Source organism: Myotis daubentonii, chromosome 8 (assembly GCF_963259705.1).
Source record: "Myotis daubentonii chromosome 8, mMyoDau2.1, whole genome shotgun sequence".
In the NCBI taxonomy this organism is placed as follows: Eukaryota; Metazoa; Chordata; class Mammalia; order Chiroptera; family Vespertilionidae; genus Myotis; species Myotis daubentonii.
This window is the reverse complement of record NC_081847.1, coordinates 12,171,821-12,199,739: the sequence shown is the minus strand read 5'-3', so window position 1 is coordinate 12,199,739 and position 27,919 is coordinate 12,171,821. Positions and strand designations below refer to the sequence as shown.

General features: G+C 44.3%; 1 protein-coding gene and 1 long non-coding RNA gene across 3 annotated transcripts; one reads left to right on the top strand and one right to left on the bottom strand.

Annotated features, from left to right (window-relative positions):
* Positions 1-2,863: 2,863 nt before the first annotated feature.
* On the bottom strand, positions 2,864-5,301 carry LOC132240228 (uncharacterized). Its single transcript, XR_009454233.1, has 3 exons — positions 5,132-5,301; positions 3,878-3,976; positions 2,864-3,116 (listed from the first exon to the last, which is right to left on the bottom strand). It is a non-coding gene; the product is annotated as an uncharacterized LOC132240228 (long non-coding RNA).
* A 2,393-nt stretch (positions 5,302-7,694) lies between these two features.
* PARD6B (par-6 family cell polarity regulator beta) lies at positions 7,695-26,934 on the top strand. 2 transcript variants are annotated; one of them, XM_059705315.1, is made up of 3 exons: positions 7,695-8,069; positions 15,024-15,246; positions 23,758-26,934. In XM_059705315.1, exons 1-3 carry the CDS (start codon positions 8,016-8,018, stop codon positions 24,585-24,587), a joined length of 1,107 nt encoding a protein of 368 aa, XP_059561298.1. In that variant the 5' UTR covers positions 7,695-8,015; the 3' UTR covers positions 24,588-26,934. The 2 variants fall into 2 exon arrangements, with proteins under 2 accessions (XP_059561298.1, XP_059561297.1); XM_059705314.1 differs by having other exon boundaries at positions 7,698-8,081.
* The last annotated feature ends 985 nt before the right edge of the window (positions 26,935-27,919 follow it).

Sequence of the window (27,919 nt, the reverse complement as noted above, 5' to 3'; positions counted from 1 at the left end):
ATGATTCTTAGCCTCAGGCGTGCTTGGGACACCCTGGCCTACAAGATAAAAGCTCTTGGTTGAATAATCTCCATAAAATGGCACCAAGCCCCCTACTTAAATGTCATCTCTCGAGGATTCCCAGGTTCTGGAAATCCATCCCAGTGCACTCACTGCCTCACTCTCCTTCAACCGTCCTCCACGCAAGGGTGAGTGAGAACTTGGAGAACTAGTTTGTTCTCACTATTTTCCTCTCTAGAACACCTGTTTCCTCCTTCTTCTAGGTCTAGACTCAAAGGCCACAGGTATTAACGTTATTTCTAATTATTCAGAGACTAGAGGCCTGGTGTATGAAATTCATGCATGGCGGGGCGGGGGGGGGGGGGCAGTGTCCCTCAGCCCAGGCTGCACCCTCTCCAATCTGGGACATCCCTCTCGCAATCCTGGACCACTGGCTCCTAACCGCTCACCTGCCTGCCGGCCTGATGCCCCTAACTGCTCCCCTGCTGGCCTGATCACCCCCTAACTGCTCCCCTACTGGCCTGATCTCTCCCTAGTTGCCCTCCCCTGCCAGGCTGATCCCCCCTAACCGCTCTTCCCTGGCGGACTCATCAGCCCTAACCACCTCTGCCTCAGAGCCCTGCCACTGTGGCTTTGTCTGGAAGGACCTCCAGAAGACATCCTGTCTAATTAGCATATTACCTTTTTATTAGTATAGATGGCTTCTCAATGAACTTCTCCTGGATGACCTGGCCCTGCCCACCTCACCTTGGGTTCACCTGGAGTCATTCTTCTTCATCTGAAGCTCCAGGCATGGCCTTTCTTTGAATTCTTCAAACACACCAAGTTCTGCTCTTACTGGACTCTTAGTACCGCTCTTCTCCCTCGACCCCACCCTCACCACCTTGTAAGACTTAAATATCACCTCCTCAGAGCCTTCCCATCCTAAATAGAACACACACACACACACACACACACACACACTCCACTTATTCTCAGTCACCGCACTGTGAAAACAGTTGCCATCATTTAAAAACCAGAAAGTTTCACTTAAAAATGTCAGTGTCTCCTCTAGAGTCAGACCTGCGCTGTGAAGCCCGCCTTCCACACAGCCACACCAGCTGGCGGAGAGCCAGGCTGGGGCTGGGGCTGGGGCTGGCGCTGGGGCTCTCTCCTCCGCAGGCCCCTCCCTGCCTCTTCACTCCTTGCAGTTACAGTCTTGTCTGTGGCACTCCCCTGCCCCGCCTCCCAGCTGGTCTTATCCCCAGAGCAGCCCCAGCCAGCATCCAGCCTGTGCCTGGCACAGAGCTGGACCTCCACAAAGATGTGCTGAATGAATGAATAAATGAATGGAGGGATACCCTGCCTCCTCCCTAAGTCTCGCGGCCACACCACTCATTCTGCCATTTAATCACGCCCGTCCCCGCGTCACTCATTAATTTGCTGTCCCCAGTGCCTACCTCCTGGCTAGATCTTACGAAAACACAAAGCTGATCCTTTTATCGGCCCGTTTTAAAGATTTTTCTCCCAGCACCAACTGGAGAAAGCATAACCTCCTCCCCAAGGCCTTTGAGGTCATTGTCATCGGGTTCCCACCTCCTTCTCCAGCCCCCGTCTCCAGAGAGGACCCCCACCCCGCACACACCCACACCCCACTCAATGGCTCGGGGAACACCCCGCGTTCTCCCCCCCCCCCCCCCCCCACACAGCTCTGCTGGGAAGCTCCCTCTCCCTGGAATGCCTCCTCCCCTTCTCACTGCCCGCCCCCCCCCCCGCCCCGCCCCCATGCCTCTGGCTAACTCCTACTCATTCTTCTGCCCTCGCTCTAACCAAAGTCACTTCACCCCTGAAACACTCCAGAACTCCCCGGGCTGACTTAGTCATTCTCCCTTTCTGCTCCCACCCACCTCTCCCGTACCCCGGCCTGGTACTGGGTAATGTCTCAAAACAGCAGCTGGTGTCTCCTGAGCACGTGCTGTGTGCCAGGCACTGAGCGATCTTTATCACCTTTAGTCCTCACACCCCAGCAGAGCCCTGCCTAGAAGGTCCCCGCCCCCCCCCACCCACCCCCGCCCAGGCTGAGAGTGGGGAGGGTGGGGGAGGGTGGGGAGGGTGGGGGAGGGGGCAACTGGAAAAACAAGAGGATCATTTTCTCACCTCCAGCTTTCCTGAGAGGCCATCCCTGCCACCTCATTTAAATTTCTCTCTCCATCCACACCTTGCCCCCCCTTCCCCCACACAGCCAGGCCTCCCCATCCCCCTTCCCCCGCTTAAGTTTTCTCCAGGGCTTTTAACAGGAACACACTATATATTTTAATGAAATAATTGGTGCATTCTCTCTCCCTTGGGATGTCAGCTCCAGGAGGCAGGGATTCTGTTATGTCTTCTATCCTACAGGATCCATCTAGACTAGTGCCCGGCACATCACAGACACTCCCTGAATGGCTGTTAATTCAAAGAAGGTAGGTACTATTACTTACCTTCAGTTTATTCCTGTGGAAAGTGGTCTTTAGAGAGAGTTCCACAGCTGGCTGGTGGAAGAGCCAGATGTGATCTCTGGGTGGTCAACTCCAACAACCCCCACCACATCCTTAACTACTGTGCCTACCACTTCCAGAAGACGTCTCTCTGTGCGTCTGACTTCTCAGCCACAGTTCCTTGGAGGCAACAACTCTATCGTACCCATATTTGTCTGATCCTGGTAAGAGCTCAAGGGATGTTTACTGAGCCGATCTATGTGTAAACTGTGAAGTGCCAGACAGTAGGAATCATATCTTCATTCTCTTTTCTTATTATCCTTCATCTCCATGTCAAGCACAGTGTTACATACACGGTTGGGGTTTATTAAATACTCATTAATGAATTATATTATGGCAGTAGGTAATAAAAATAATTAGACAGCAATAATGATGATATACGGTAACATCCTTGGAATTCTGACCCTGTATTGAGTCCCATTCTAAGTGCTTTATACGTGAATTGAGACAAGTGAATCTCTTAGTAGCCTCATTTTACAAATGTGAGAAACCAAGGGTCACAGAAGTTAAACACTTGCCCAAGGTCACCATCGAGTCCTGTTATCAATGGCTCCAGGCTGACTCTCTGCATATCTAAAAGATATCCATGGAAAGGTGGTTCTGTGTGAAAACAAACAGAATAGTTTATTACACATTTCTGTTTTATTTCAAGGAATTGTTTTCAAAGGCTTTCATAGGCAATATTATTAGCTAAGTAATAACCACTAATATTCGCATCACACTTGATGCTCTGCAAAGCTGTTATCTGATTCCAGCAACAAAGCGATGGGCACTGCCATCTCCTTTTATAGAGGAGGAATCTGAGGCTCCGAGGGGTTAAGGCAGCGGTTCTCAACCTGTGGGTCGCGACCCCGTTGGGGGTTGAATGACCCTTTCACAGGAGTCGCCTAAGACCATCGGAAAACACATATATAATTACATACTGTTTTTGTGATTAATCACTATGCTTTAATTATGTTCAATTTGTAACAATGAAATTGGGGGTCACCACCACATGAGGAACTGTATTAAAGGGTCTCGGCATCAGGGAGGTTGAGAACCACTGGGTTAAGGGAACAGGGTCAAGGTCACCCGACCAGCAAGGAGCAGAGCGAGGGGCTCAAATTAGCATCCATCACCTAAAATTTCTTTTTAAGAGCTGAGTGGCTCCAAATACAAAGCTCTTTCCTGCTGCGACTTAAATGTAACTGAGATAATCCTCGGGAACGCTTTGCACAGTGCCTGGCTCCTGGTAGGACGCTCTTAAGTGTTAGTTTTCATCATCTTCACCAACACTTCCTAGAAACGAGACTATTTTAGCTGATGACTGCAGCCTGCCTGTTGACCCTGAAGAAAAGATTACCCTTTTCTTTCCAGTTTACCCCTGGTAATGTTGAAATAATGATCAATCTTCATTATCCCCGGGTACTGCAGAACGTTGAGAGCTGGAAGGGACTGTGGAGATGATCTCATTCTGGCGCCTGCATTTGCAGATGGAGAAATTGAGTCCCAGAGAGGGAAAAGGTCAGCTCCTCAAAGGCTGGGCTCATGCACAGTACCTGGCACATTCTGCCTCCCACGAAGACGGTGATGTTACCTAGAAGGGCATCTAGCCTCTATAGGCCACAGGGGATAACTCATCGGTTTCTGGAGCTGTGAGTTCCAACCCCCACACCCACACACACACACACACACACACACACACACACACACAGTATTAAAGTATTATAAGCTATTAACCAGAAAACAGATCATGTGACTTAATTCCACCTCTGCGAAAGAGCTTAAAATGCTTTGGTGAGTAGTCTGAGATTCATAAATATACACTTCAACTCTTTCTCAAAGAATTATTAACCAGCTCCATCAACTGGAACTTGAGCAATCGAGGAGAAAAAGAGCTGGCAAGAGAAACTTCTTGAAAAATACCTCACCACCATTATGTATGACTCCTTGCCACCTCTTTTTTTTTTTTTCTTCTAAGAGTTGGAGGAAGAAGGAAAGAAAAAAGTATCATTATGCATGACAAGAATCAGTAAAACTAATTGTGGAAAATTACAAACTCTTTTCAGCAAACGAACACCACCGTGTGTTAAGTTGTAGAACTTGAAAACAGAAAGTCTTGAATAGGATAAAGCAGAAATGTAACAACCCTCACTAGCTCCTTTCAGGGGTGGAGATGGGTTGGGGAGATCAGAAGCTGTGTGGGTGTGATAATCAGCGGGAGCCAGTTCCCAACCATTGATTTTTGTGAACCTATTAATTTATAGAGTCCGTGTCCTACACTCCCTTCACTTTATCTTCCTAACTCCCTGAGTACTAATTCTCCCAGGCAAGGGACTAGCTTTTCATTCCACATGTAGGTCTTGATCAGCTTGAGCTCCAGGATTTGGGGGTGGGGAGGGATGATGGAGAGAAATGAGATTAGGATTCAGCCTTCAAACCAAAGGAACAGATATAAACCCTTCTGTATGCTTTTCTCGGGGCTTCATGTTTCTGGAGAAAGGCTGAAATTCAGGCCCCGTGAACAAGCTTGTGGTCCTAACAGCTCTCAGGATGACAGGGTTCCCCTCCTCCACGGCGCCTTTATCAAAGTCTAACGATTTTCCACATTCCTTCCTTGCACAGCCCAGGCGTACTTGTGAAGCAGGCCTCCGCGCAAATTCTGCTCAGGAGATCCAGGGAGCGCTGGCCTGGCTCACTCCCTCTGAGAAAGGAAAGTCCAAGTAAAGAGGGCTGCCACACCCTGGGGGAGGGGAGAGAGGATGTGACGACACCTCCAGGAATGCAGGGCCCACGCAGGTGTGTTGGCACCCACAACCTTCCTTTTTAAAAGGACCTGATAAATCAGTGCCGATAACAGCAATAAAGCACAACCACCCAACACTCACTCAACAGGTGTGTCCCTGGCAACTGGGGAGAGGAGAGTGACAGCTGAGATGAAGATCCCTAAAGGTTGTGACGTGTTTTCTAGCCAGCGGTTCTCAAAGTGGAGTCCCTGGGACCTTGCTAGGGGATTCTCAACGCCAAAACTGTTTTCTCAATATTGTCATGTTACGTGCTCTGATCACCCTCCTTGTGTATACAATGGCGTTTTCTAGAAGGGACATGACATGTGATGATATCATCACCCTGATGACTACTGGAATGTGTGCTTGTGTATTCTTGTGTCTTAAACATTTCTCACTTTTCATTCTAATACAACGAATATTGAAAGGCATAATACATATAAATAAAATACATGGTGGCCTCTGTAATTTTTAAAAAATACATTTTTATTGATTTCAGAGAGGGAGAGGGAGAGAGAAACATCAATGATGAGAATCATTGATTGGCTGCCTCCTGCATGCCCCCTATTGGGGATTGAGCCCGAAACCAGGGCATGTGCCCTTGACCGGAATCAAACTCGGGATCCCTCAGTCCACAGGCCAACGCTCTATCCACTGAGCCAAACCGGCTAGGGTACCTCTGTAATTTTTAAAAGTAGTAAGGGGTCTTGAGACCAAACCATCCTACGGCCTCATCACAGGAGCACGCTTCATTCCCAGCTCAGCTTGAGTCACAAAGTAGGTACTTACTAGTATGAACAGGGGTGGAGAAGGCAGCCTTATTGTTATTCAGCTTGGGATGGTATCTTTTCCACCTGTCCTGCCACCCAAAATGGCTAGAAAAACCTTATAATCCCCCACAAGCATTTGGCGACCTGAACCCCTCCGGGGAAAAGATGGGGTTTTCACCTTTGAAGCTAGGTGGGGCACGTTAGTATGGAGAAACCACACTCCCTCCGCACCAGCACCCAGCAAAGACCTATCTGAGCACCTGCCAGGAGTCAGGTCCCATGCTACAGGCTCAACAATGAACAAAGCCGATGTGGTCTCTGCCTTCCCACAGCTTTCATTCCAGGGCAGAAGTGAATTACACGCACACAAAATAGGAAAACTGCACCTTGTGAGTCACATGCTGGCATGCAGGTGTGCAAGGTGTTAGGAGGGATGTGAGATGAGGGAGCAAGGCCCTGAGGACTCAGGTGGAATGAAACATCCCAACCAGCTATTCTTGGCCATTATTCCAGGTGAGACACCCGCCTGCAGGCCCAGGCCCAGGCCCAGGCCCAGCTCGGGAGAGGGTTCAACAGCGCTCTGTTGAGCAGGACTCCCACAGTGAGCCCTCCTGCGGGTGGGTGGCAGGGTTTGGGGGTCTCCTCCTCACCTCCACATCGCGGCCAAAGCTAAACAGGGTCCCTGCGAGGCGAGCCGGACTCCAGAGCATGTGGAGAGGATTCAATCTTTTGTTATCAGAGACACACTCCAGAGGCTGTTACTGGTGGACACAGCGTATGGCCAAGAAATGGCTGGAGGACGGGAGATGAAGACCTCGGAAATTAAAATAAAGAAAAAGGAAGAAAAGAAAAGAAAAAAAGCCTTGGAGGGCCTGTCTAGGAGAAATCCCGAGGGAGGCCAGACCTGCGAGGATCCCGGGCCTCAGCCCACGTTCCCTCCCTCCAGGCACCCATTCTCCCCTTGGGACCTGACGGATGGCAGAAAGTCTCTGCGGACAAAACCAAGCCAGAAAAACCCCGAGGTTCTTTCTCCCCCAGTAACTGTGGTCGAAGCGGGAAAACTTTACTTTTGCAACCAGAGTTGCAGCCTGACACCTAAAGAACGCAAATGGGTGGTGGAGGGGCGTTGTTTCAGGCTGCAGCATCCCAAAGTGCTGGCAGGAGGGGCAGGTGCAACCCATCCGCCCCTGGGCGACGCACCCGGCGGCACGTTACATCCCCCAGCGCGGTGCGAGCTTCAACCCGGGCCCCGGCAACCGGGCCCGCGCCCGCGCGTGCGCAAAATGCCCACCCACCCCAGCTCGTCTCCAGGTGCGCTCGCGCTTCCGGCTGGCCTTCCCGGGGCGGAAACCACAGGGCGGGTGCATGCGCTTTCCAACTCTCCCGCTGGGTCAGAGAGGCCCCGGGCTTCAGGTGACCCGCCCCGCCCTCGCAGCGCGATTGGCCTCGAGAAGGTGGCCCGCCCACGCGCCCTGCAAGGCGTGTACCGATTGGTTGGCGCCGCGGGCGCAGGTGCGCGCTTCCTATTGGGTGTGGGCGGAGCGCGAGCCTCCGAGGCCTTTCGGGAGGCTGCAGGTGAGCGCGCGCGCGCGCCGCCCCTCCCGCCCAGCTCGGGTGCGCGCGCGCGCGGGCTCGCGGGGGAGGCGGCGGAGCGCGAGGCTGCGGAGCCTGTCGCCTCTGCTCCGCCCCCTCCGCCCCCTCCGTCGCGGGTGCCGCCGAGGCCCTGAGGGAGGGAGTCGCGTCCCCGCCTGCCGCGCGGCCAGTCCCGCCCTCGGTCTCGCCGCGTGAGGAGCCGCCCAGCGGAGCTCTGCGCGGAGGCTCGAGCCGCGGCCGCCCCTCTGCAGGTGCCTGTGAGGAGGCTCCCGGCCGCAGCCAAGTCCAGAGCCCTCCGGCCACGCACTCTCTCCCCGCGCTCCTGGGGGGCGGCCCGGCTGCCGGAGGCCGCCGCGGGGCCCGGCCTCAGCATGAACCGCAGCCACCGGCACGGGGTGGGCAGCGGCTGCCTGGGCACCATGGAGGTGAAGAGCAAGGTGCGCGGGGCCCTGGCGGGGCGGAGCGGCCGTCCTGCTGGGAGGGGGGTCTGGGGGTGGCGAGGGGCTGGCCGGGGGCGGCCTGCGGAGCTGCCCCGGCGCCTGGGTCGGCGAGAGGCGCGGTGGTGGGACTTGGAGGCAGGAGATGGTGGATAATAAACTTGCCGAGGAGAGGGCGGGGGTGGGGGGTTGTGTCTGCTCCTGGCCCGGGCAGGTAGATGACCCGTGGAGCACTTCGGCTCCTTCAATCTCATTCCTGGTCGTGGGCGGGAGTCAGGGCCGGGATTCACCCCGGCCGGCCGAGCGCAGGGTGGCTTCTGAGCGTCTGGGCGGATTCCGCCTCCTGGCCTGTGAGTGAGAGGTCCTTGGGGCACCCGTGGCCACCACATGTCACCCGCTTCTGTGGCTCAGGGTTGCCTGGGGTGGCGAGAGGGGGCCCCGGGAGCCGCATCACCCCTTGGAAGCTGGCGTGGCTTCCTGCCGGGGAAGTTCCTGGCACCGGCTTCGGTATGCGCTGGTCCATACCGTGAACGCGCTCCCCTTCCGCTGAGTGGCACTCCGCCGGCTCACTCCCTCCTGCTACCTGTTCACGTCAAGTGTTGTTCCTTCTCGACCAGCGGAATGCCCGCCTGCCGACGGTGACCTCGGCACCCAGCGAATTCCTCCATGGCCAGGCGCCCCGAGCGGGGCGGTCTGCAGGGATGAGCCGGGGAATGCCTCCCCGAGGAGGTCCGGGGCCGGAATGGGACGGTGACCGGCAGCCACAGGAACCCTCTCGTGAACCGGAGGGCCAGAGGGAGCTTAGATCATCCAGTGTCATTCTCTCCAGAAGACAGGGGCTTCGGAAGGTGACGGCTTCGCCAGGCTCTGCTTGTAGGACAAAAACCTCAGAGCCTTTTTACAGTCACTTTGAGGCTTTGTAGAAAACAAAGAGAGGGCACTGGCTGGGCCCTGAGACATGGGAAGTAGAATCGGGAAGACCAAAACACATGAAGGGGTAGGAGAAAGTAAAAGCACATCAACTTCAGAAAGAATGAGGCGGCACCGAGTGTAAGGCTACTTAGAAGGCCTCCCTCCCGGAGCCTGTGGGTAAATGGCTTTGATTATCTAGAGTTGATAGACAAAGTTCTGGAAGTTGTTGTAGCTGAGATAGTCAACTCAGGAATGTGTATATTCATTTTTAACGTCATTTTACAATGTACTCTGAAACTTAATTCATGTGTCAGCATAGGCACGAGTTTCAGAAGCCTTGTGGCTTCCTAAGAATCGAAAAGTAATTAGAGCTGTTTAAGGAGTGCGTTCTTCCCCGTGACCCCCATGGAACTGCCATCGCAAATGGAAGTGACACATGCTTGAACTGAGGGTTTTAAGATGATTTAAAACACAGAAAACTGTTCCTCTGGCAGTATAGAAGTGGTAGTGGTTGAATCTTCCAATGGCATTTCTGTTATAAATCTAGGATGGTTTTGTGGGAGTTGAGGCTAAAAAAAGAAAAAACCAATATTGCATGATCTTAAAATTCAGTTTATGGTCCTAATTTTGGTAGCATGTCTTTAATTTTTTTGGTCACAGGGAGAAAATGAGTAGGAATTCTAGGTACACTGATAAATACAACCAGACAGTAATTGATCTCCTGAGACCAGGAAACCTTGAGCTCTTGCGGACTGGAATTTCAGGCTTTCTGTCAACTGATTTGTGAATCTTTCCCATACTTATGTCTAACCCATATTATATATGGGACCGGCCATACTGCACTTTTTTCGTGAACTGTGTCTCTTAAATAGAACCAAGGCATTCTGAGAACCTGCAGGGAATGGAGTGTCATCCCGCTGTCACTCTAGCTCAGCCGTGGGCAAACTACAGCCCGCTGGTTTGAAATGAATAAAACTATTGAAATAAAAGACTGTACCCTTTTATGTAATGATGTTTACTTTGAATTTATATTAGTTCACACAAACACTCCATCCATGCTTTTGTTCCGGCCCTCCGGTCCAGTTTAAGAACCCATTGTGGCCCTCGAGTCAAAAAGTTTGCCCACCCCTGCTCTAGCTGTTGATAAGTAGGCACGGTATAAGCACTATTTCTAATGTGACACCTTGTGTTTCAAATATATGTGGTTGGCACATTTGTCTTTAATGGATTAAATAAAACACCTGTCATCTTTACCATTTAAAAATATTTGGACAGATGTTTTCTTTTTCACTGCTTTAGTGATAGCACGGCTTTTTACAAAAGTGATCACTGAGAAGTTAGGTTGTGACCACAACTAGGTGATGTGTAAACCCATATTTCTGGATCTCTTTGTTCTTCATAGAAAACAGTGTCAACTTTATCATCTTTGCTCATAGAAAGGAAAAATGGTACAAGTAAAGTAATGAATATTGCAAATATAACTATAGTTAAATTGTGATACCAGCTACCATGTGACTTTTCTTTGATAACTGATTTATCTTCCTGTTTCGCCAGAGTTGGGAAAGTTCTTAATCAATAATCAAGGTGGTGTCCTTTAATAACCTTGGAGCAGTCTTTGAGCTGTACCTTTCCTAATTATTATTCATGGACAAACAGAATATTAAAATTAAGTTGCATTTCTAGAATGTACCAACAGATGCTAGGAGAAGGGTGTTGATTCACATTCTGGGTGATCAAGACAAATTAGACCAAGCTAAAAAAGTTGTAAATAGTTTATATAATGAATAGTTGTTGATTGGTCTTAATTTTATCTCTGCCTTCATATTTTGTTTTGTTTTTATGTAGTAAAAAGTTCTCTTAATCCTATTGTTCTGATGCAAGAAGCATAACAATTTCTCTTTTTTTCCTGCTAACATTTGCAAAAGGGCACATCTACTGTGAGCCATACAGTTTTCCATTGTTTTTGTCATAACATTTAAGTGAGAGAAGAAAATGTTGAGCAAAGAATTTTCATCCAATAGCTTTAGCAGAAACATTGAAGCCCTAAAATGTTCAGTGATTAGATAGATGTTACTCCCATTTCTGGATCATGGGAAGTGATAAACACGGGGGTGAATCAAAGCCCTAGGAACTTTACGTTGTGATACCAGAATAAAGAAATGAAGGAGAAACTATGACTTTTGATAACATCATAAGACTAACTCTGATATGAAGGGTGTTCCCAAGTTTTTATTTACTTTGAAATGAGAAGGTGTGGCTAAACTTTTTGAGAGCGCTGGGTATGAGTCACCTTACATTTCTTGACAAGTGTTAGTGTTTATGATTCAGGAATGTATTTTGGAAATTTTTAATTATTTATTAGAGGTAATAGGTGGTTTTGGTGAGTTTTAATGTAAAACTAGTGAGTAGCGTGGGTAAGCAAGGCAGATGAACTTCATAGAGTAAGAGCTGTGACTCCAGATACCCATAAGGCCCTTGGAAAAATGAATTGACACATTTGTAACCTCAAATTATGCTGATGGGGACTTTGTCTGCAGGGGACTTTGTCTGCAGGGTGCTTAAGACTGTCTTAGTGGTGCATTAGTATTTCTTACTCATAATAGCTGTTTAGAAGAAAAATGAGTTCAGTGGTCAGGCACATTTGGCAAACATTTGGTTTTTTGGATTTTTTATAATATTCAGATGCTTATATATTGAATGTAAACAATTTAAATGGTAATTTTTAAATATATTTTTATTGATTTCAGAGAGGGAAAAAGGGAGAGAGAGAAACATCAATGATGAGAGAGAATCATTGATGGGCTGCCTCCTGCACACCCCCCACTGGGGATTGAGCCCGCAACTCGGGCATGTGCCCTTGACCCGAATTGAACCTGGGACCCTTCAGTTTGCAGGCCGACGCTCTATCCCGGTGATGGCGAACCTATGACACGCGTGTCAGAGGTGACATGCGAACTCATTTTTTTGGTTGATTTTTCTTTGTTAAATGACATTTAAATATATAAAATAAATGTCAAAAATATAAATCTTGGTTTTACTATGGTTGCAAATATCAAAAAATTTCTATATGTGACACGGCACCAGAGTTAAGTTAGGGTTTTTCATAATGCTGACATGCCGAGCTCAAAAGGTTCGCCATCACTGCTCTATCCACTGAGCCAAATCGGCTAGAGCTAAATGCTATCTTTTTGCAGGAGGGGTTGGCGGGGGGGGGGGGGGGGGGGGGGTGGGGAATAATCAGTGGTGGAAACTTTTTAGCCTTATCTAACTGATAGTTCATAGGGAGTCAGATGATGGTGGTTGGGTGTTGCTTTGTTCCAAAAATTTGAAATTCAGTGCAGAAAAGGGATGCACAGATGCCTCCTTGTACCACGATTCAGTTTGGGGATATGATGGCTTGCCTGGTAGAGCTTTTAGTTGAAGATATACTTGTTTTCCTTATTTCCCATAGTTTGTAGTTCTGGAATATAGTTGCTACATTTAAGTCTTTTCCAGTCTGTTTCCAGAGCTTCACTCTAGGGCAGTGATGGCGAACCTATGACACCCGTGTCAGAGGTGACACGCGAACTCATTTTTTTGGTTGATTTTTCTTTGTTAAATGGCATTTAAATATATAAAATAAATATCAAAAATATAAGTCTTTATTTTACTATGGTTGCAAATATCAAAAAATTTCTATATGTGACACGGCACCAGAGTTAAGTTAGGGTTTTTCAAAATGCTGACACGCCGAGCTCAAAAGTTTCGCCATCACTGCTCTAGGGTATGATACCTTTCTTTTAGAGCAGTCTTGATGTCGCTTCTTTAATTCCCTAGTTGTAAGACTTCCTTCCATTCAGCCAGATTTCAGGGGGTTCTGAATGATGGTTGTTCTGTAGTTTAGTTGTAATTTTATTGTTGTTGTTAATCCTCCCCAGGGGATATTTTTCCATTGATTTTTTTTTTAATTTTTAAAATATATTTTATTGATTTTTTACAGAGAGGAAGGGAGAGGGATAGAGAATTAGAAACATTGATGAGAGAGAAACATCCATTCAGCTGCCTCCTGCACACTCCCCACTGGGGATGTGCCCGCAACCAAGGTACATGCCCTTGACCAAAATCGAACCTGGGACCCTTCAGTCCCCAGGCCGACGCTCTATCCACTGAGCCAAACCGGTTAGGGCCCCATTGATTTTTAGAGAGTAGAAGGCGGCGGGGGGGGGGGGGGGGGGGAGAAAAACATCGATGTGAGAGACACATCAATTGGTTGCCTCTGACACACACCCTGACTGACCAGGGTGGGGATCAAGCCTGCAACCAAGGCACATGCCCTTGATTGGAAATTGAACCCTGGACCCTTCAGTCCTACATTCTATCCACTGAGCAAAACTGGCTGGGGCTAGTTGTAATTTTGATGCGGCGTGGGAGGAGGTGCTTACCCTGCTTACTTATGCCACCATCTTGACCAGAAGTCATTTGTAAACATTTGCTTTAAAAAATTTTTAATCGCCGAAACCGGTTTGGCTCAGTGGATGGCGCGTCGGCCTGCGGACTGAAGGGTCCCGGGTTCGATTCCGGTCAGGGGCATGTGCCTGGGTTGCGGGCATATCCCCAGTGGGGGATGTGCAGGAGGCAGCTGATTGATGTTTCTCTCTCATCGATGTTTCTGGCTCTCTATCTCTCTCCCTTCCTCTCTGTAAACAATCAATAAAATACATTTAAAAAAAATTTTTTAATCAACTGCAGGACTTAACTGAGCTTTTACTATCTGGTCTCCACAGTAACTCTTAAGAGTGTGACTATAGTTATGTAGCATTTTCCACTTGTGTGGCTGGTACCCCTTTTTGAGGAAGGCTGATTAACCTTTTTTTTAAAAATATGTTTTTATTGATTTCAGAGAGGAAAGAAGAGGGAGAAAGAGATAGAAACGTCAGTGATGAGAGAGAATCATTGATCAGCTGCCTCCTGCATGTCCCACACTATGGAGGGAGCTCCTAACCCTGGCATGTGCCCTGACTGAGAATTGAGCATGGCCTCTGGGGTTATAGGTTGATGCTCAACCACTGAACCACACCAGCCGGGCTGATTAACCTTTCTTAGGTTTCCACATTTGGGGAGAAATGCCATGCTAGTTCCATAGTAAGCCTGTAGATCCTGTTGTTCATGGACTAGATGAAATCAGTCCTAAGTGTTGAATAAGGGCCACTTGACTAATTCAGCATTTGGAGAACAGAGGTGTGATTCTAGCATAGGGAAGCAGACCTGGGAATCAGAATTGTGAAGATAAATATTGGGCCTGGTGGAGGTGTCATGTACTCCCTGTTGGTATGATCCCTTAATACCTCTCTGATGTAACTATTCTCTTTATCCACTAATTGGTAAGCTCGTGTAGGCCTGAGCCTTTCAATCTCTAGGGTCTAGCCCTGTGCCAAGCATGTAAACACTTCTTGTGTTATTAGGTAGTTGTAGGACATATATTTGATGTATTAATAAAGCTTTTTAATAATATTAACAGGGAAGATGCTTATCTCTAGACCAATTTCTTAAATACTGTACCTACATTTGTATCATATCTTAAATGCCAAGAAGCTCAAAGTCCTTTTTTTACCTGTTTCTGTTCATTCTTGCCACTTCTGTGAAATAGCAATTCCTTTTATGAGGGAAGAAACTTAGGTGCTTTTTGTTAGTGGTCAAAATAAAGACTTGGGCACCTCTTACCTCCTGGCCTGAGTGAGGAGAGTGCTGCTTTCAGAATCTGGGCCGCGGACAGGGTGTGAGAGGACAGTCCCCAATGCGGCCTGGGTGCCTGGGCATTGAGGTAAACCTGCATCTTCAAGTGATACCCTTCAGAGATACAGCATCAAGAAGGCACATTCCTGTGCCTTTCTTATGTTGTCTTATCTCCAGATGATGAGGTTTCTGACAGTAGACTGTATCACTGGAACTATCTTCTTTATTAAGAGAAATAATAAGCCTGTTAATGTTCTGTGGCATGCATTTTAAAATTGCGTCCTGTTTTTAAAATTAATACATTTTTTATCTTTCTAGTTTGGAGCTGAATTTCGTCGTTTTTCACTGGAAAGATCAAAACCGGGAAAATTTGAGGAATTTTATGGATTACTGCAACATGTTCATAAGATCCCAAATGTTGATGTTTTAGTAGGCTACGCAGACATCCATGGAGACTTACTACCTATAAATAACGATGATAATTATCACAAAGCTGTTTCAACGGCCAATCCACTGCTTAGGATCTTTATACAAAAAAAGGGTAAGTACCTCTGTTTACAAAAATTGTTTTACAAATAGAAGTGGTTTTATTTTTCTCATTGATAGGATACACAGACTTTGCCACAAACTTAATGAAGAGACATTTTCTGTGAATCTTACCATTTTAAGCAACAAGTGGGTTTAAAACATTTTCGATATTAATGATTTAATGATTATCTTTATACTTCACTAGTGTACTTTAGAAAATTTGTGGGGTTTTTTTGTTTATGTATTTTTTTAATCCTCACCCAATAATATGCTTATTGATTTTAGAGAGAGAGGAAAAGGAAGAGAGAGAAACATCAATGTGAGAGAGAACATCTATTGGTTGCCTTCTGTATATGCCCCAACCAGGGATTGAACCCACAGCCTTTCGGTATACAACAATGGTTCTCAACCTTAGGGTCGCGACCCCTTTGAGGGTCAAACGACCCTTTCACAGGGGTCGCCTACGACCATCGGAAAACACATACATAATTACATATTGTTTTTGTGATTAATCACTATGCTTTAATTATGTTCAGTTTGTAACAATGAAAATACATCCTGCGTATCAAATATTTACATGACGATTCATAACAGTAGCAAAATTACAATTATGAAGTAGCAACGAAAATAATTGTGTGGTTGAGGGTCACCACAACATGAGGAACTGTATTAAAGGGTCGCAGCATTAGGAAGGTTGAGAACCACTGGTATACAGGATGATGCTCCAACCAACTGAGCCACCTGGCTAGGGCAGAAAATTTGTGGTTTTAATTATAATCCTCTTAGATTTTTAAAAACAGAAATTCTGAATTTATTGAATCTTCACTTTAATGAATGAAATTTTGTTCATTCAGGAAGATGTGGTAGAAAGAGTATAACTTTGGAGTCAGAGAAATATTCCAGTGTTTTGGTGACAACCAACTTTCAAGTGCTATACTTAATAGATACCTAAAGGAAAGCTATTTATCCTTCTTGGGTCTCTGTCTTTTTCTATAGAATGGACATATTATCTCATAGGATTACTGGGAGGTTTGAAAGAGCTAAGTACAGTGCCCTGGCATGTAGTAGGCAGGCATCCAGAGACTATTTTCTTTCCTTTCTCTTTTAGGATATTGTTTGCAGAAAGCAAATTAGTTACTCATCTGGAAAATTAGATAGCAACTCATTATTTTGGAGGAATGTAAACGTTGATATTTGTCTCACAAAAGAACATTTGAAGTAGCCACTTTATATTGCAAACATTTTCAAATGTCTTTTGAGTCCTAAATTTTTATTTTTTTAACTTTGTGTCTTCATGTGTGTCTCTCTGTCTGCGGATGGGCAGGGTGCGTGCCATTTATTCCTTTGTCTTTGGTAAATGAAGAGGTTTAGAAAGCTCGCAGGGAAGCAGCAGGCACTGTATTGGTGGGATAATTAAAGCCTTGCTGTGTTTGTAAACCAACCCAGAAAGCAGAGAATGGTAGGGATTACCCTTGAAGATGAAACTTTCTTTCCAATCAGTTGATAAACTTGGGACCACTCCCAGGGCTTTGAAATTCCACTGATTATGTATGTTAGCTTTTCTGGGTTTGGAGGAACTAAAGTCCACCAACAGAATAAACTGCCAAGCGTAACCTATATCTTTATCACTTGACTATTTACAAAATATTAACAAACACACAATTCTCCCTAAACCGCCCCCCTCCCCAGATGGATTTTGTAGATAACAGGTGTGGTACAATTAGAGTAGTACTTTAGGAGATTGATTTGGCTGTTGGGATGAATTGGAGGAGCAGCAGAATATGGAAGAGGGATGGACTTGAAGAGAAAATTGGTTTGGTTTTAGGGCAGAAAAGCTAATCTGGCTGGTGAGTTTCAACCATGTTAGGAAATTAGAAATGGTAAATAAAGACCAAGGATAGACCCTTGGAAAGCTTTGTATAGAATGTTACAAAAGAAAGAACTGCAGTAGAGGAGAGAAGGACAAAACTTTTGAGTGGAAGTTGTCATTTTGAGCAGAATAATTTAAATAATTGTTGTTAGATAGTAGGCCTTTCTTGTTAGCAATGCAATTTCCACTAAAAATTTAGTTGCTCTCTGGAATGTGTATTCAAATGTAAAATGACTATTTTTAAACCACTGCCACCTGACAAAATTATCCCCTTCATTAGGAAGATTATATGAGTTGGATTATACCACCATGTGTTTTTGCTACTGGATTTGTAACACTTATGTGATCATGGGGTTAATTAGTCCTAACATCTTTTAAGGATGGTTATTTTCTGCTATTTCCTTTTTAAATGTTTCTATGTGAACAAAAGTTTTCTATGTCATAGAGATAAACATTCAGTACAATTATTAGCCCTCAGAGTTTGGCTTAGAAATAGGTAGTCCATTCAACAGACAATTCTTTAAAAAATATATAAATTTAACCCTTGGCCTGTTTTGCTCAGTGGTTAGTACAGCGGTTCTCAACCTGTGGGTCGCGACCCTTTTGGGGGTGGAACGACCCTTTCACAGGGGTCGCCTAAAACCATCGGAAAACACATATATAATTACATATTGTTTTTGTGATTAATCACTATGCTTTAATTATGTTCCATTTGTAACAATGAAATTGGGGGTCACCACAACATGAGGAACTGTATTAAAGGGTCACGGCATTAGGAAGGTTGAGAACCACTGGGTTAGTACGTAGGCCCAAGGACCGATGGGTCGTGGGTTTGATTCCTAGTCAAGGGCACATACTTTGATTACAGGTTTGATCCCCGGTCCAGCATGTGTGGGAGACAACCAGTTGATGTGTCTCTCTCATGTTGATTTTTCTCTTTCTTTCTCTCTCTCTCTCCCCACTCCTCCCTCTCTTCCACTCTAAAAATCAGGGGAAAAAATATCCTCAGGTGAGGATTAAAAAAATAATAGTAATAATTATATATATATAATACAAGCATGACTTAAGCAAAAATGAACAGGAAGTTGGTTGATTATTTCTGCTTAAAACCCTGTACTGGCTTTTCATTGCATCCAGAAGAAACTCCTTCCTTGTTTGGCCTTTTCCAGTTCATCTTCCTCAGTTCTTCCCTAATCACAGCCACACTGGTTTCCTGTCCCTCAGACTTGGTTGCTGTCTCTGCTTTTGCACTTGCTTTTCCTTCTAAGAAAGGTTTCCCTCCAGCTCTTCCCATGGCTGCCTCTTCATCCTTCAGATCTTAGATAATGTTCTCAGAGGGGTTTCTTCTGACCACCCCTAAAGGGCCACACCCTCCCACCACTCCCACCGTTAGCTGATGAACTACCCTCTGAAGATCTGGAATTCAGAGTGTCTTTGAAGTGAAAGCTCAGGGTTGAATGTGTAAGCTACTTAATAGCCTGAACTTGAAGATAGGAATGAAAAGTTTTATATTTTGTAATAATTTGTTAGAAGAAAAACCCCATACTCTATTTCTAGGTCTGTTATCATGGAAGCAAAAACAAAACAAAAAACCTGATATCTTAAAAGTTTATTTTCACAGAGAGGATTCCCAGGTCTTTTGCCAGCGCCATCCCCACTGGAGTTTAGAGTATTGTCATTTATTTGGGGGAGGGGAAGAGATGGTACAAAGTAGAGTTTTCCTCCTCTTGTTGTTTAGATTATTATTGTGCAGCAAACAATATTAGAAAATATCCAAAGGTTGTACCTTTAAAAAATACTCAGGTTATTCCTGTAGGTTTAGAATACAGTCAGGAAGATGTGTATTAAAAAAAAAAAACTTCCCAGCGAGGCATGGTGATCAGCCAAGTCTGGGGCCTGTTGAAATGCACAGACTCCTCGCCAGATCTGATCAGAATGTGCACACTGCAGTTCTTGCTGTACGTATCACCACCTGTTTATGTGTGACATTAGACAAATATGTCTGCATCTTGGATTTATTCAGAGGAGTTTGTTGGAATCTCTAGAAGGGCCTTGCTTTATTAGTAAGCATCCTCTCACTTAGGACATGGCCTTGTGGCCCCAACACCTGTACAGTGGACATTATTTTGCAAATGGACCTTAAGATTATATTTTAACGATCAGGGTTTAATTTAGAAATGTCTAAGGTATATACATTGTAATAGTAAGTTGTAAAAAAAAACCAGTTTAACAAAAGGTATGGCCCCAGAAATTAAACATTAAATAAAATAAAAAGAAGAGAGAGAAAAAAAGAGGAAACTGTGGAGTAACATCTCAGAATATGACACCAGTTCTCATGATGGAAACATGGGAGCCACCTTTGACACATACCTGTTTTTCTTAGTCACCAATCCTGTTAAAACTGTGTTCTAATTATTTTTCATGTGTTTTGCCCTATCTCCATTGCCTCTGCTTCAGGCCAGGTGCCATCCTAAACCACTGCCCAGCCTCCTATCTCCTCTCAGGTCCATTCTCCAGCTTGAAGCCAGAGCTTTAGAGAAAAATCGAAACCCTTGGTTTTCTTCCTGTTGCCCTTAGGCCAAAGTCCATAATCCTTAACACTTCCCTGAAGTTCCCATTGGTCTGCCTGGCCCCTGGCTGCTTCCGACTTGGCTCTGGACTCCTCCTTCTCCTCCCTGCCCCCTCTCCCCCAGCCACCCTTTAACCTCACTACAGTCATGGGCCATATAATGAGGTTTCTGTCAACAAATACTCCATTAGAATACAGGAGCTGAAAAATTCCTATTGCTTACTGATGATGTTGAGGAGGTAGTAAGGTGGGAGTGCATCACATTCCTCATGCAGTTGTGGTGACGCTGGTAAACAGACTACTGCACTACCAGCCCTATGAAAGTTCAGCCCATGCAATTATGTACAGCACTTAATACCTGATTATGGTCATAAAGGACTGTTACAGGTTTACATATGTACTATACTTTTCATTGTTATTTTATAGTTTACTCTTTCTACTTATTCACAAAAAAGTTTTCTGAAAACAGTAGGCCCTGCAGCATCGCTATCTCATATCTCTCTCTCTCTCTCTCTCTCTCTCTCTCTCTCTCTCTCTCTCTCTCTCTCTCTCTCATATATTTTTATTTATTTCAGAGAGGAAGAGAGATATAAAAACATCAATTATGAGAGAGAATCATTAATCGGCTGCCTCCTGCCAGCCCCCTACTGGGGATCGAGCCTGCAACCTGAGCATGTGCCCTTCACCAGAATCGAACCCAGGACCCTTCAGTCCATAGGCTGATGCTCTGTCCACTGAGCCAAGCCAGCTAGGGCTCATGTGTCTTGATTGCATCATTTTCTCTTGTGCTTGATTTAATCTCATGTAGTTTTGTGCAGTAACCTGCTATACAGGCTTGTAGCTCTGGAGCACTGAGCTAGAACATGCAGCTAGCTTAGGTGTGCAGGAGGCCATACCGTCTAGTTTATGTAAGTCACTCTATGATGTTCGCTCAGCGGTGAAATTGCCTAACCATGCATTTCTCAGAACATATCCCTGTTAAGCAGTGCGTGACTGTACATTGGACTCCTTCCCCTACTCCAGCCTGCTCCTCTCTCTATTCATTGTATTCTATGCCTGGAATGTCTCTCCCTTCTAACTGATTAGCTAGTCTCAGCGTGATCCTTACTTTCCTGACGAAGCCTTTCCTTTCCTTTGCCCAAGCTAGGTTCTCATTTACATACTTATACAGCACAGTGTACATCACTGCTCTTGGCACCTTTGTAATAATTCAGTTATTTGAAATTAATTGCCATCTCCTCGTTTAGACTATAAGCACCATGAAAGCAAGCACCTTATCTATTTTGTTCACTGGATCTATGGCCCAGAAAACAATGCTGAGCCACATACGAGATACTTCTTAATATTTGGTGATTGATTTTTCTTATTAGAAAGTGAAGGGATCTGCAGAATTTGAATATCGCTCTAAGTGTTGTTTAATCTTTGTAAAGTTGCCAGATCTGTTTCATTTAACCATTTTGGATTAGAACAAGGGTTGGCAAACTAAGGCTTGCTGGCTGTTTTGTAAATAAAGTTTTCCTTGGAACACAGCCAGGCTCATTCCTTTATGGTCTGCCTATGGCTGCTTTTGCAGTAGGAACCGTGTGACCTCCAGGACCTGAAATATTTACTGTATAGCTCTTTACAGAAATAGGTTTACAGCCCCTGATTACAATTTTAGCAATCATTTCATTCTTCCCTGTCTTCCTACTGAACTTCAAACAGGTCATAATCTTGAACTTTCTTAATGACTCTAACATGAACTGTTCCTATTTTGTTACTATAAAGGGATGCTGATGCTGCCCCCCCACCCCCCCGATTTGCTCTTTATCCACTGTAGGCTTTTATTTCTTGTATCTGTGTCTGCCACTCACTAGTGGACCCTAATGTCTCTCTCTGTAACTTTTGACTCCGTGAGCTAAGGAATGAGATAACCAGGCTTTTCAGGATTAATGTTTACAAACTAAGGGCCTGTAGGGCTCCTTGGTAAGTAGAGCACAGGAGCTTTTTCTGTGGAAAGAAGTGAGACATCCTTGGCAGTTCAGTGGCCTTGCAGGTGGCTCGTTGTCCATTCCTGTTAGCTGAGATTGTCTGCTGAGGGGCAGGCTTGGGGTAAGGGAGGTGCTGCTGTATAAGCCCGTATCATGTACTGTTGCATAAGCCTGGCTTTATACAAGTGGAAGGTTGCTATAAACCGAATTTCCAAACTTCCCATCACAGTCTGAGTTCAGTGCTTTGATATACATACTCAGATAGAAAGTGAACTCCTACTCCCTGTGGACATTCACCTTTACACTTTAAACTAACACCCTGCACCCTGGCTTTTTGCCAAAATATTTTTTCCCAGTGGCTGGAAACTGATTAGCTAGATGGGAGAACAAAGGTGCCTTTGTACAGGGGCATATTGCTTCTGAGAATTTAGCAGAGAGCATTCAAACAGGGTCAGGATGCGATGCCAAATTATGCAGATTTGAGGGGTTTAGGGTCAGGTTTCCCATGAATAGGTATGTAGGCAACTTAATTTTGTTTGCAGTTTGTATGGACTGGAACTTTCCTTATATTAGGTGGGCTTTCTTAATTGATTGTTTTAAAATGAAAATATATAATTTTGAAAAAAACACATTTAGAAGATGATTGTTAGATTTTTTGCCAAAAAGATTTTTGTGTCAATGGATTTATTTCCACAGCCAAATTACAAATAAATTTCTGTCTCTGTTAGAACCCAGTCTAAATATTTTATCTATAAATGAAGACAAAATTATCCTGGGTGGAGGGGAGGAAATGCCAAAATAATTAAGTACCCCTAGTCTTGTACATTTCTCTGAAACTAGCTTTTGAAGATGTTTAAGTAGCATGAAAAAAAAATGCCGAAGTTCTCTATACTCTGACGCACAGTTGATACTTAACATTCATTGTATGAATGTGTCAGGTGTTGGCCTAGAAAGAACTCCTGGGTCTAGTCTTTTCTCTGTAACTTATTATGTCCCGGTCATTTTCTGGTCTATAAAGTAAAGATAATAATAGTTATCAATGGGGGGGGGGGGGTAGGGGTTGGTGGTGGCAGAGGGTCACAGGAGAGAATACGAATTGAAGCCTTGGATAAATGGTGATGTTACTATTCTCTGTAGCAGTAGCCGACCCTAGGAGTTTGAACTAGTTCTTTTGGGGGCCCTTTTGCCTTTTGCCTTTATTTTAGTTGAAATGGTATTTCAACTCGTGTGCCTGCTATTAATTTCATTTCCTTTTCTACCTCTCATTCTCTGATGAGATGCTTTGTTTGTGGCAGGTCTTCCTTCATCCATGTGATCTAAGAATATCTGGTTTTAGGTGCCCTGTTGTCCCTTAGTGTACATCAGAGATTATAAATTGTTAGCTTGAAGAATGAATTCAACCCTGGGTGTTATTTAACTCAAATAGGTTTTTGTTGTTGTTTCACTGGGTATCAGCATTTAAAAATGGGGAGATTTTTACCTAAAAACCATGACTCTGGCAAATTCCTACAGGAATGAAGAAAAACTATGGAATGAAGAGCAGCTGTGCCATTAAACGGGGCAAAATGCATTTTAAGTAACTTGTTTAAGAATGTGTTTGAACCTGGCCGACATGGCTCAGTGGTTGAGTGTTGACCTCTGAACCAGGAGGTCATGGTTCGATTCCCAGTCAGGGCACATGCCCGGATTCGGGGTTCAATCCCCTGTGTGGGGTGGAGGCAGCCGATCAATGATTCTCTCATCATTGATGTTTCTATCTCTCTCCCACTCCCTTCCTCTCTGAAGTCAATAAAAATATATTAAAAAAAGAATGTGTTTGCAAGACTTACCAGAATTTCATTTGGCCATGGTTCATGTTGTTTCATAGTTACCGAGCTTTGTTAGATTTACCGTGAACATTGGTGATTTTATGTGTACTTGAGAGGGCCACCTAGTGTTTTTTTCTGATATAACATCTTCTGCACTACATTTTGATCCCATTAGAATAAGTTAATATTTAACTAGTGTGTTTATGTACGAAATACATTTTAGTTATCCTTTCTGTACAGACTCAACTGCAGATAAGTGGGTGTTTTCACAGCATTTCTATAATTATTTTATTTTATTTTTAAACAGAAGAAGCAGACTACAGTGCCTTTGGTACAGACACACTAATAAAGAAGAAGAATGTTTTAACCAATGTATTGCGTCCTGACAACCACAAGAAAAAGCCTCATATAGTCATTAGTATGCCCCAAGACTTCAGACCTGTGTCTTCCATTATAGACGTGGATATTCTCCCAGAAACGCATCGTAGGGTCCGTCTGTACAAATACGGCACTGAGAAACCCTTAGGATTCTACATCCGGGATGGCTCCAGTGTCAGGGTCACGCCACATGGCTTAGAGAAGGTCCCAGGGATCTTTATATCCAGACTTGTCCCCGGAGGTCTGGCTCAAAGCACAGGACTGTTAGCTGTTAATGATGAAGTTTTAGAAGTTAACGGCATAGAAGTTTCAGGGAAGAGTCTGGATCAAGTAACAGATATGATGATTGCAAACAGCCGCAACCTCATCATAACAGTGAGACCAGCAAACCAGAGAAACAATGTCGTTAGGAACAGTCGGACCTCCGGGAGCTCCGGCCAGTCTACTGATAACAGCCTTCTCGGCTATCCACAGCAGATGGAACCCAGCTTTGAGCCAGAGGATGAAGACAGTGATGAAGATGACATTGTTATTGAAGATAATGGAGTGCCACAGCAGATTCCCAAAGCTGTTCATAACACGGAAAGCTTAGAATCATTAACACAAATGGAACTCAATTTGGAGTCTGGACAGAATGGTTTTATTCCTTCTAATGAAGTGAGCTTAACACTGGCAGCAAGTGGCACAGACACTGAATTTGAAACGCGTGTTCCAAACCAAAAACTCTTAGAAGAAGATGGAACAATCATAACACTATGAAACCACATTCTGACTGTTTTCTGAGTGAAGATGCCATGGGAACCTGTACATTCCGCTAGTTTAAAGCATATATACCTCTGAACCAGTGACCTGGAATGGGCATGAGAAAAAATAATATTGCAAGCTCAAAATGTTATTAAAATAGTAGTTTGATAATTGCTAATATAAACTTTGGTGGGTCAGAGGTGAATTTAAATCTAAAACAAAGGGGCCTTTGCTAATGCGATTATGTGCTTTTGCTGTTTTGTCTACAGATAACTGGATGTTAGAGCACATTCTAGACTGTGTGAGAGGACTAAATAATTTCCGTTTGAAGTTTTTGCATATTTAACCTGCTGTGCAGAGCCCAGTTCATTTTTCCTTTATATTTTTAAAAGTTCTAATGTGAAGAAAGCTCATTCTATCTTTTGGTACCTTGGGGACCTCAGCTCCTATGTTCTCTGTATTTTATTTTGACATTTTAATGTTTCTCTGTTGTGAATTATAACAAGTAGTCTTTTCAAGTGCTTTTTTCCCTAATTTCTAAGAAACTGATGGACTATTTTTAGGAGTTGCTTCCTAAGTTATAAGGCATCAAAACTATGTTCCTGAATTAAGGATCTCTACCAGTTGTTCCGGTGCCTGCCTGCCCTTCCTGTAGCTTTCATTCTCACAGAGGCGTTCCACGTGGGCGTAACTCACCCTGGAAATGGCGGTGCCACTGACTCTGGGCATTGGGAGGCTCTCCCGTATCCTCCACCTCTTCACCTCTTCGCACCCTCATTCCCACTCACTGGAAATTATCCTTTTGTTGTGTGTGTGTTGTTGGTGTGCTTTTATACCCTTTTAATGTATTCAAGAAGTGCAAATCATTTTGGATTTTAAAAAATGCACCCAAATTCAGAGATTTTTTTACACACAGGACAAATTTGTGCACTTTTTATATAAACAATTTGGGTTTTCCTTCATGGGATTTCTAGGAACACTGCCTACACTTTATGAAAATTATATAGTATTCACCTTTGACAAGTAGAGTTTATCACTATTAATTTTATAAGGCTATTTATTACTTTCCAGTGCATCCACTTAGAACAAGTTAAGTGTAAGGCTGCTAACTTCCATTCCTTGCCTGATTTCACTATACAATGTGCACAAACACTACAGAATGCTTGTATATAGAAACAAAGAATAGTATGAAGTACATAAGTTCTCTGTGGCTTATGGATATTACTGTCAGAGTTATTTATTAATTAATTTTATGGTAGGGCTAGTATGGATACCTATAACAATTGTGTGCTATTAAAACAATGAAGAATCAGATGACTCCGTTTTGAAGGATATTTTCTCTATATGGTCAAAATATATGAAGAAGTAAAGTCTTGATTAAATGAAGATCACTTGACTCAGAATACTTAAATGTGTTTTGTTCACATTACCACTAAACATATTGTCACTAAACTATTAATTGCACAATATTATGTAATACAATGTACTTTTTGTTGAATTCACTGACGTTCTTCCACTTACATACCACTGTTTTATAATGGCATTCCAGCTTTAACATTCTGTGAGTTTTATACATTTGACTCTTGAATGACAAAACAATGATAATATGTATAAGGTTAAATTTCATTTATAAGCGGTGCAGGGGTTCAACATTCTAAGTAAAAATACTTTCACACACTACCTCTCTCTCTCTCTCTTTTTTTTTTTTAACAAAGTTTTAACATCAGAACTTTTCTTGTGGGGGGGGGGGAAATACTTCAGGGCTTGACTTTTTGTACAAATTTTAACTAAAATATAGACTTGTATGTCTTCATGAAAATGGAAGTCAAAGCTTCTAATGCTTCTTATTTTAATTATCCTGCTAAAGATACATGTCAGGGGTGTCTTCAGCTAGATCTCACTTAAATTATTGGTAAAATAATTGATTACTAGACGTATTGTAAAACCAACAGATCTTGGTTATACAATAAAATGTGGATTCATTGGTTGTCTGAATCAGTTATTTCAAGTGTATCATCATTAACAAAAGTATCAGTGGATTCAGCATAAAATTTCCTAGTACTAAGTGTCAAGCCTAACTGTGAATTTTGTTCTGTATCTTTAAGTAAATTTATGCTAATGTTCTTATGTGCTATCAACAAAATGTATGTATTTCTGTGAACTATGAATTTTCTAATTAAATTTTACATATAACATGATTTGTACATGAATGACACTTTGTTTAAACTATCAAATGTCAGTATTTTACTACAATTTTATTATAAAATGTACATTATCATTAACTGAATTTTGATTTTAAAATCAAATTGGCTTTAGTTGTATATTATTTTTTACAAATAAAGATAGACTTGTATAAAGGCTACTTTCTTGTTTGCAAATATATGAAAAGTGCCCAACAGTTATTTACCTATCACCCATTATATAAGCTACTAGAGGCCCGGTGCACGAAATTCGTGCACTGGGGGGGTGGGGGGGGGTCCCTCAGCCCAGCCTGCCCCCTCTCACAGTCTGGGAGCCCTCAGTGCATGTCCTACTGATGGCAGCAGAGGCTTGGAGCAGGCGCCGTGTGTGTGTGTGTGTGTGTGTGTGTGTGTGTGTGTGTGTGTGTCCGCTGGGGCCTGCCCCCAGCCACACCATGTAGGCTCGGAGCAGTTGCCCCGTGTGTGTATGTGTCCCTGCTGGGGGCCTGCCTGCAGCCGCATCGGAAGCTTGGAGCAGGCACCCCGTGTGTGTGTGTGTGTGTGTGTGTGTGTGTGTGTGTGTGTGTGTGTGTGTCCGTGTCCCCTGGGGGCCTGCCCCCAGCCACACCGCGGAGGCTTGGAGCAGGCACCCCTTTGTGTTGATCTCTCGGGCTCCTGGCTCTGCCTGTGTGTTGTTCTCTCCCTTGAGTGGTGGCCAGGACAGGCTGGAAGCTTGGCTTCTTCCATCGCCAGGGGCAACCCAAGCCTCCATCTCCATGGTTGCTGCCATTTTTGTTGGGTTAATTTGCATATCACCCTGATTGGCTCGTAGGTATAGCAGAGTGACACAAATTTGCATGTTTCTCTTTTATTAGTGTAGATGGCAAGGTCCTGGCGCCCTTAACTTTTAATTTTTAAAAGATAAACATGAGGCCCTAACTGGTTTGGCTCAGTGGATAGAGCGTCGGCCTGCAGACTGAAAGGTCCCAGGTTCAATTCCGGTCAACGGCGTGTACCTTGTTTGTGGGCACATCCCCAGTAGGGGGTGTGCAGGAGGCAGCTGATCAGTATTTCTCATCGATGTTTCTAACTCTCCCTCTCTCTATAAAAAATCAATAAAATATATTTAAATAAATAATTTTTTTAAAAAAAGATAAACTTGAGCCC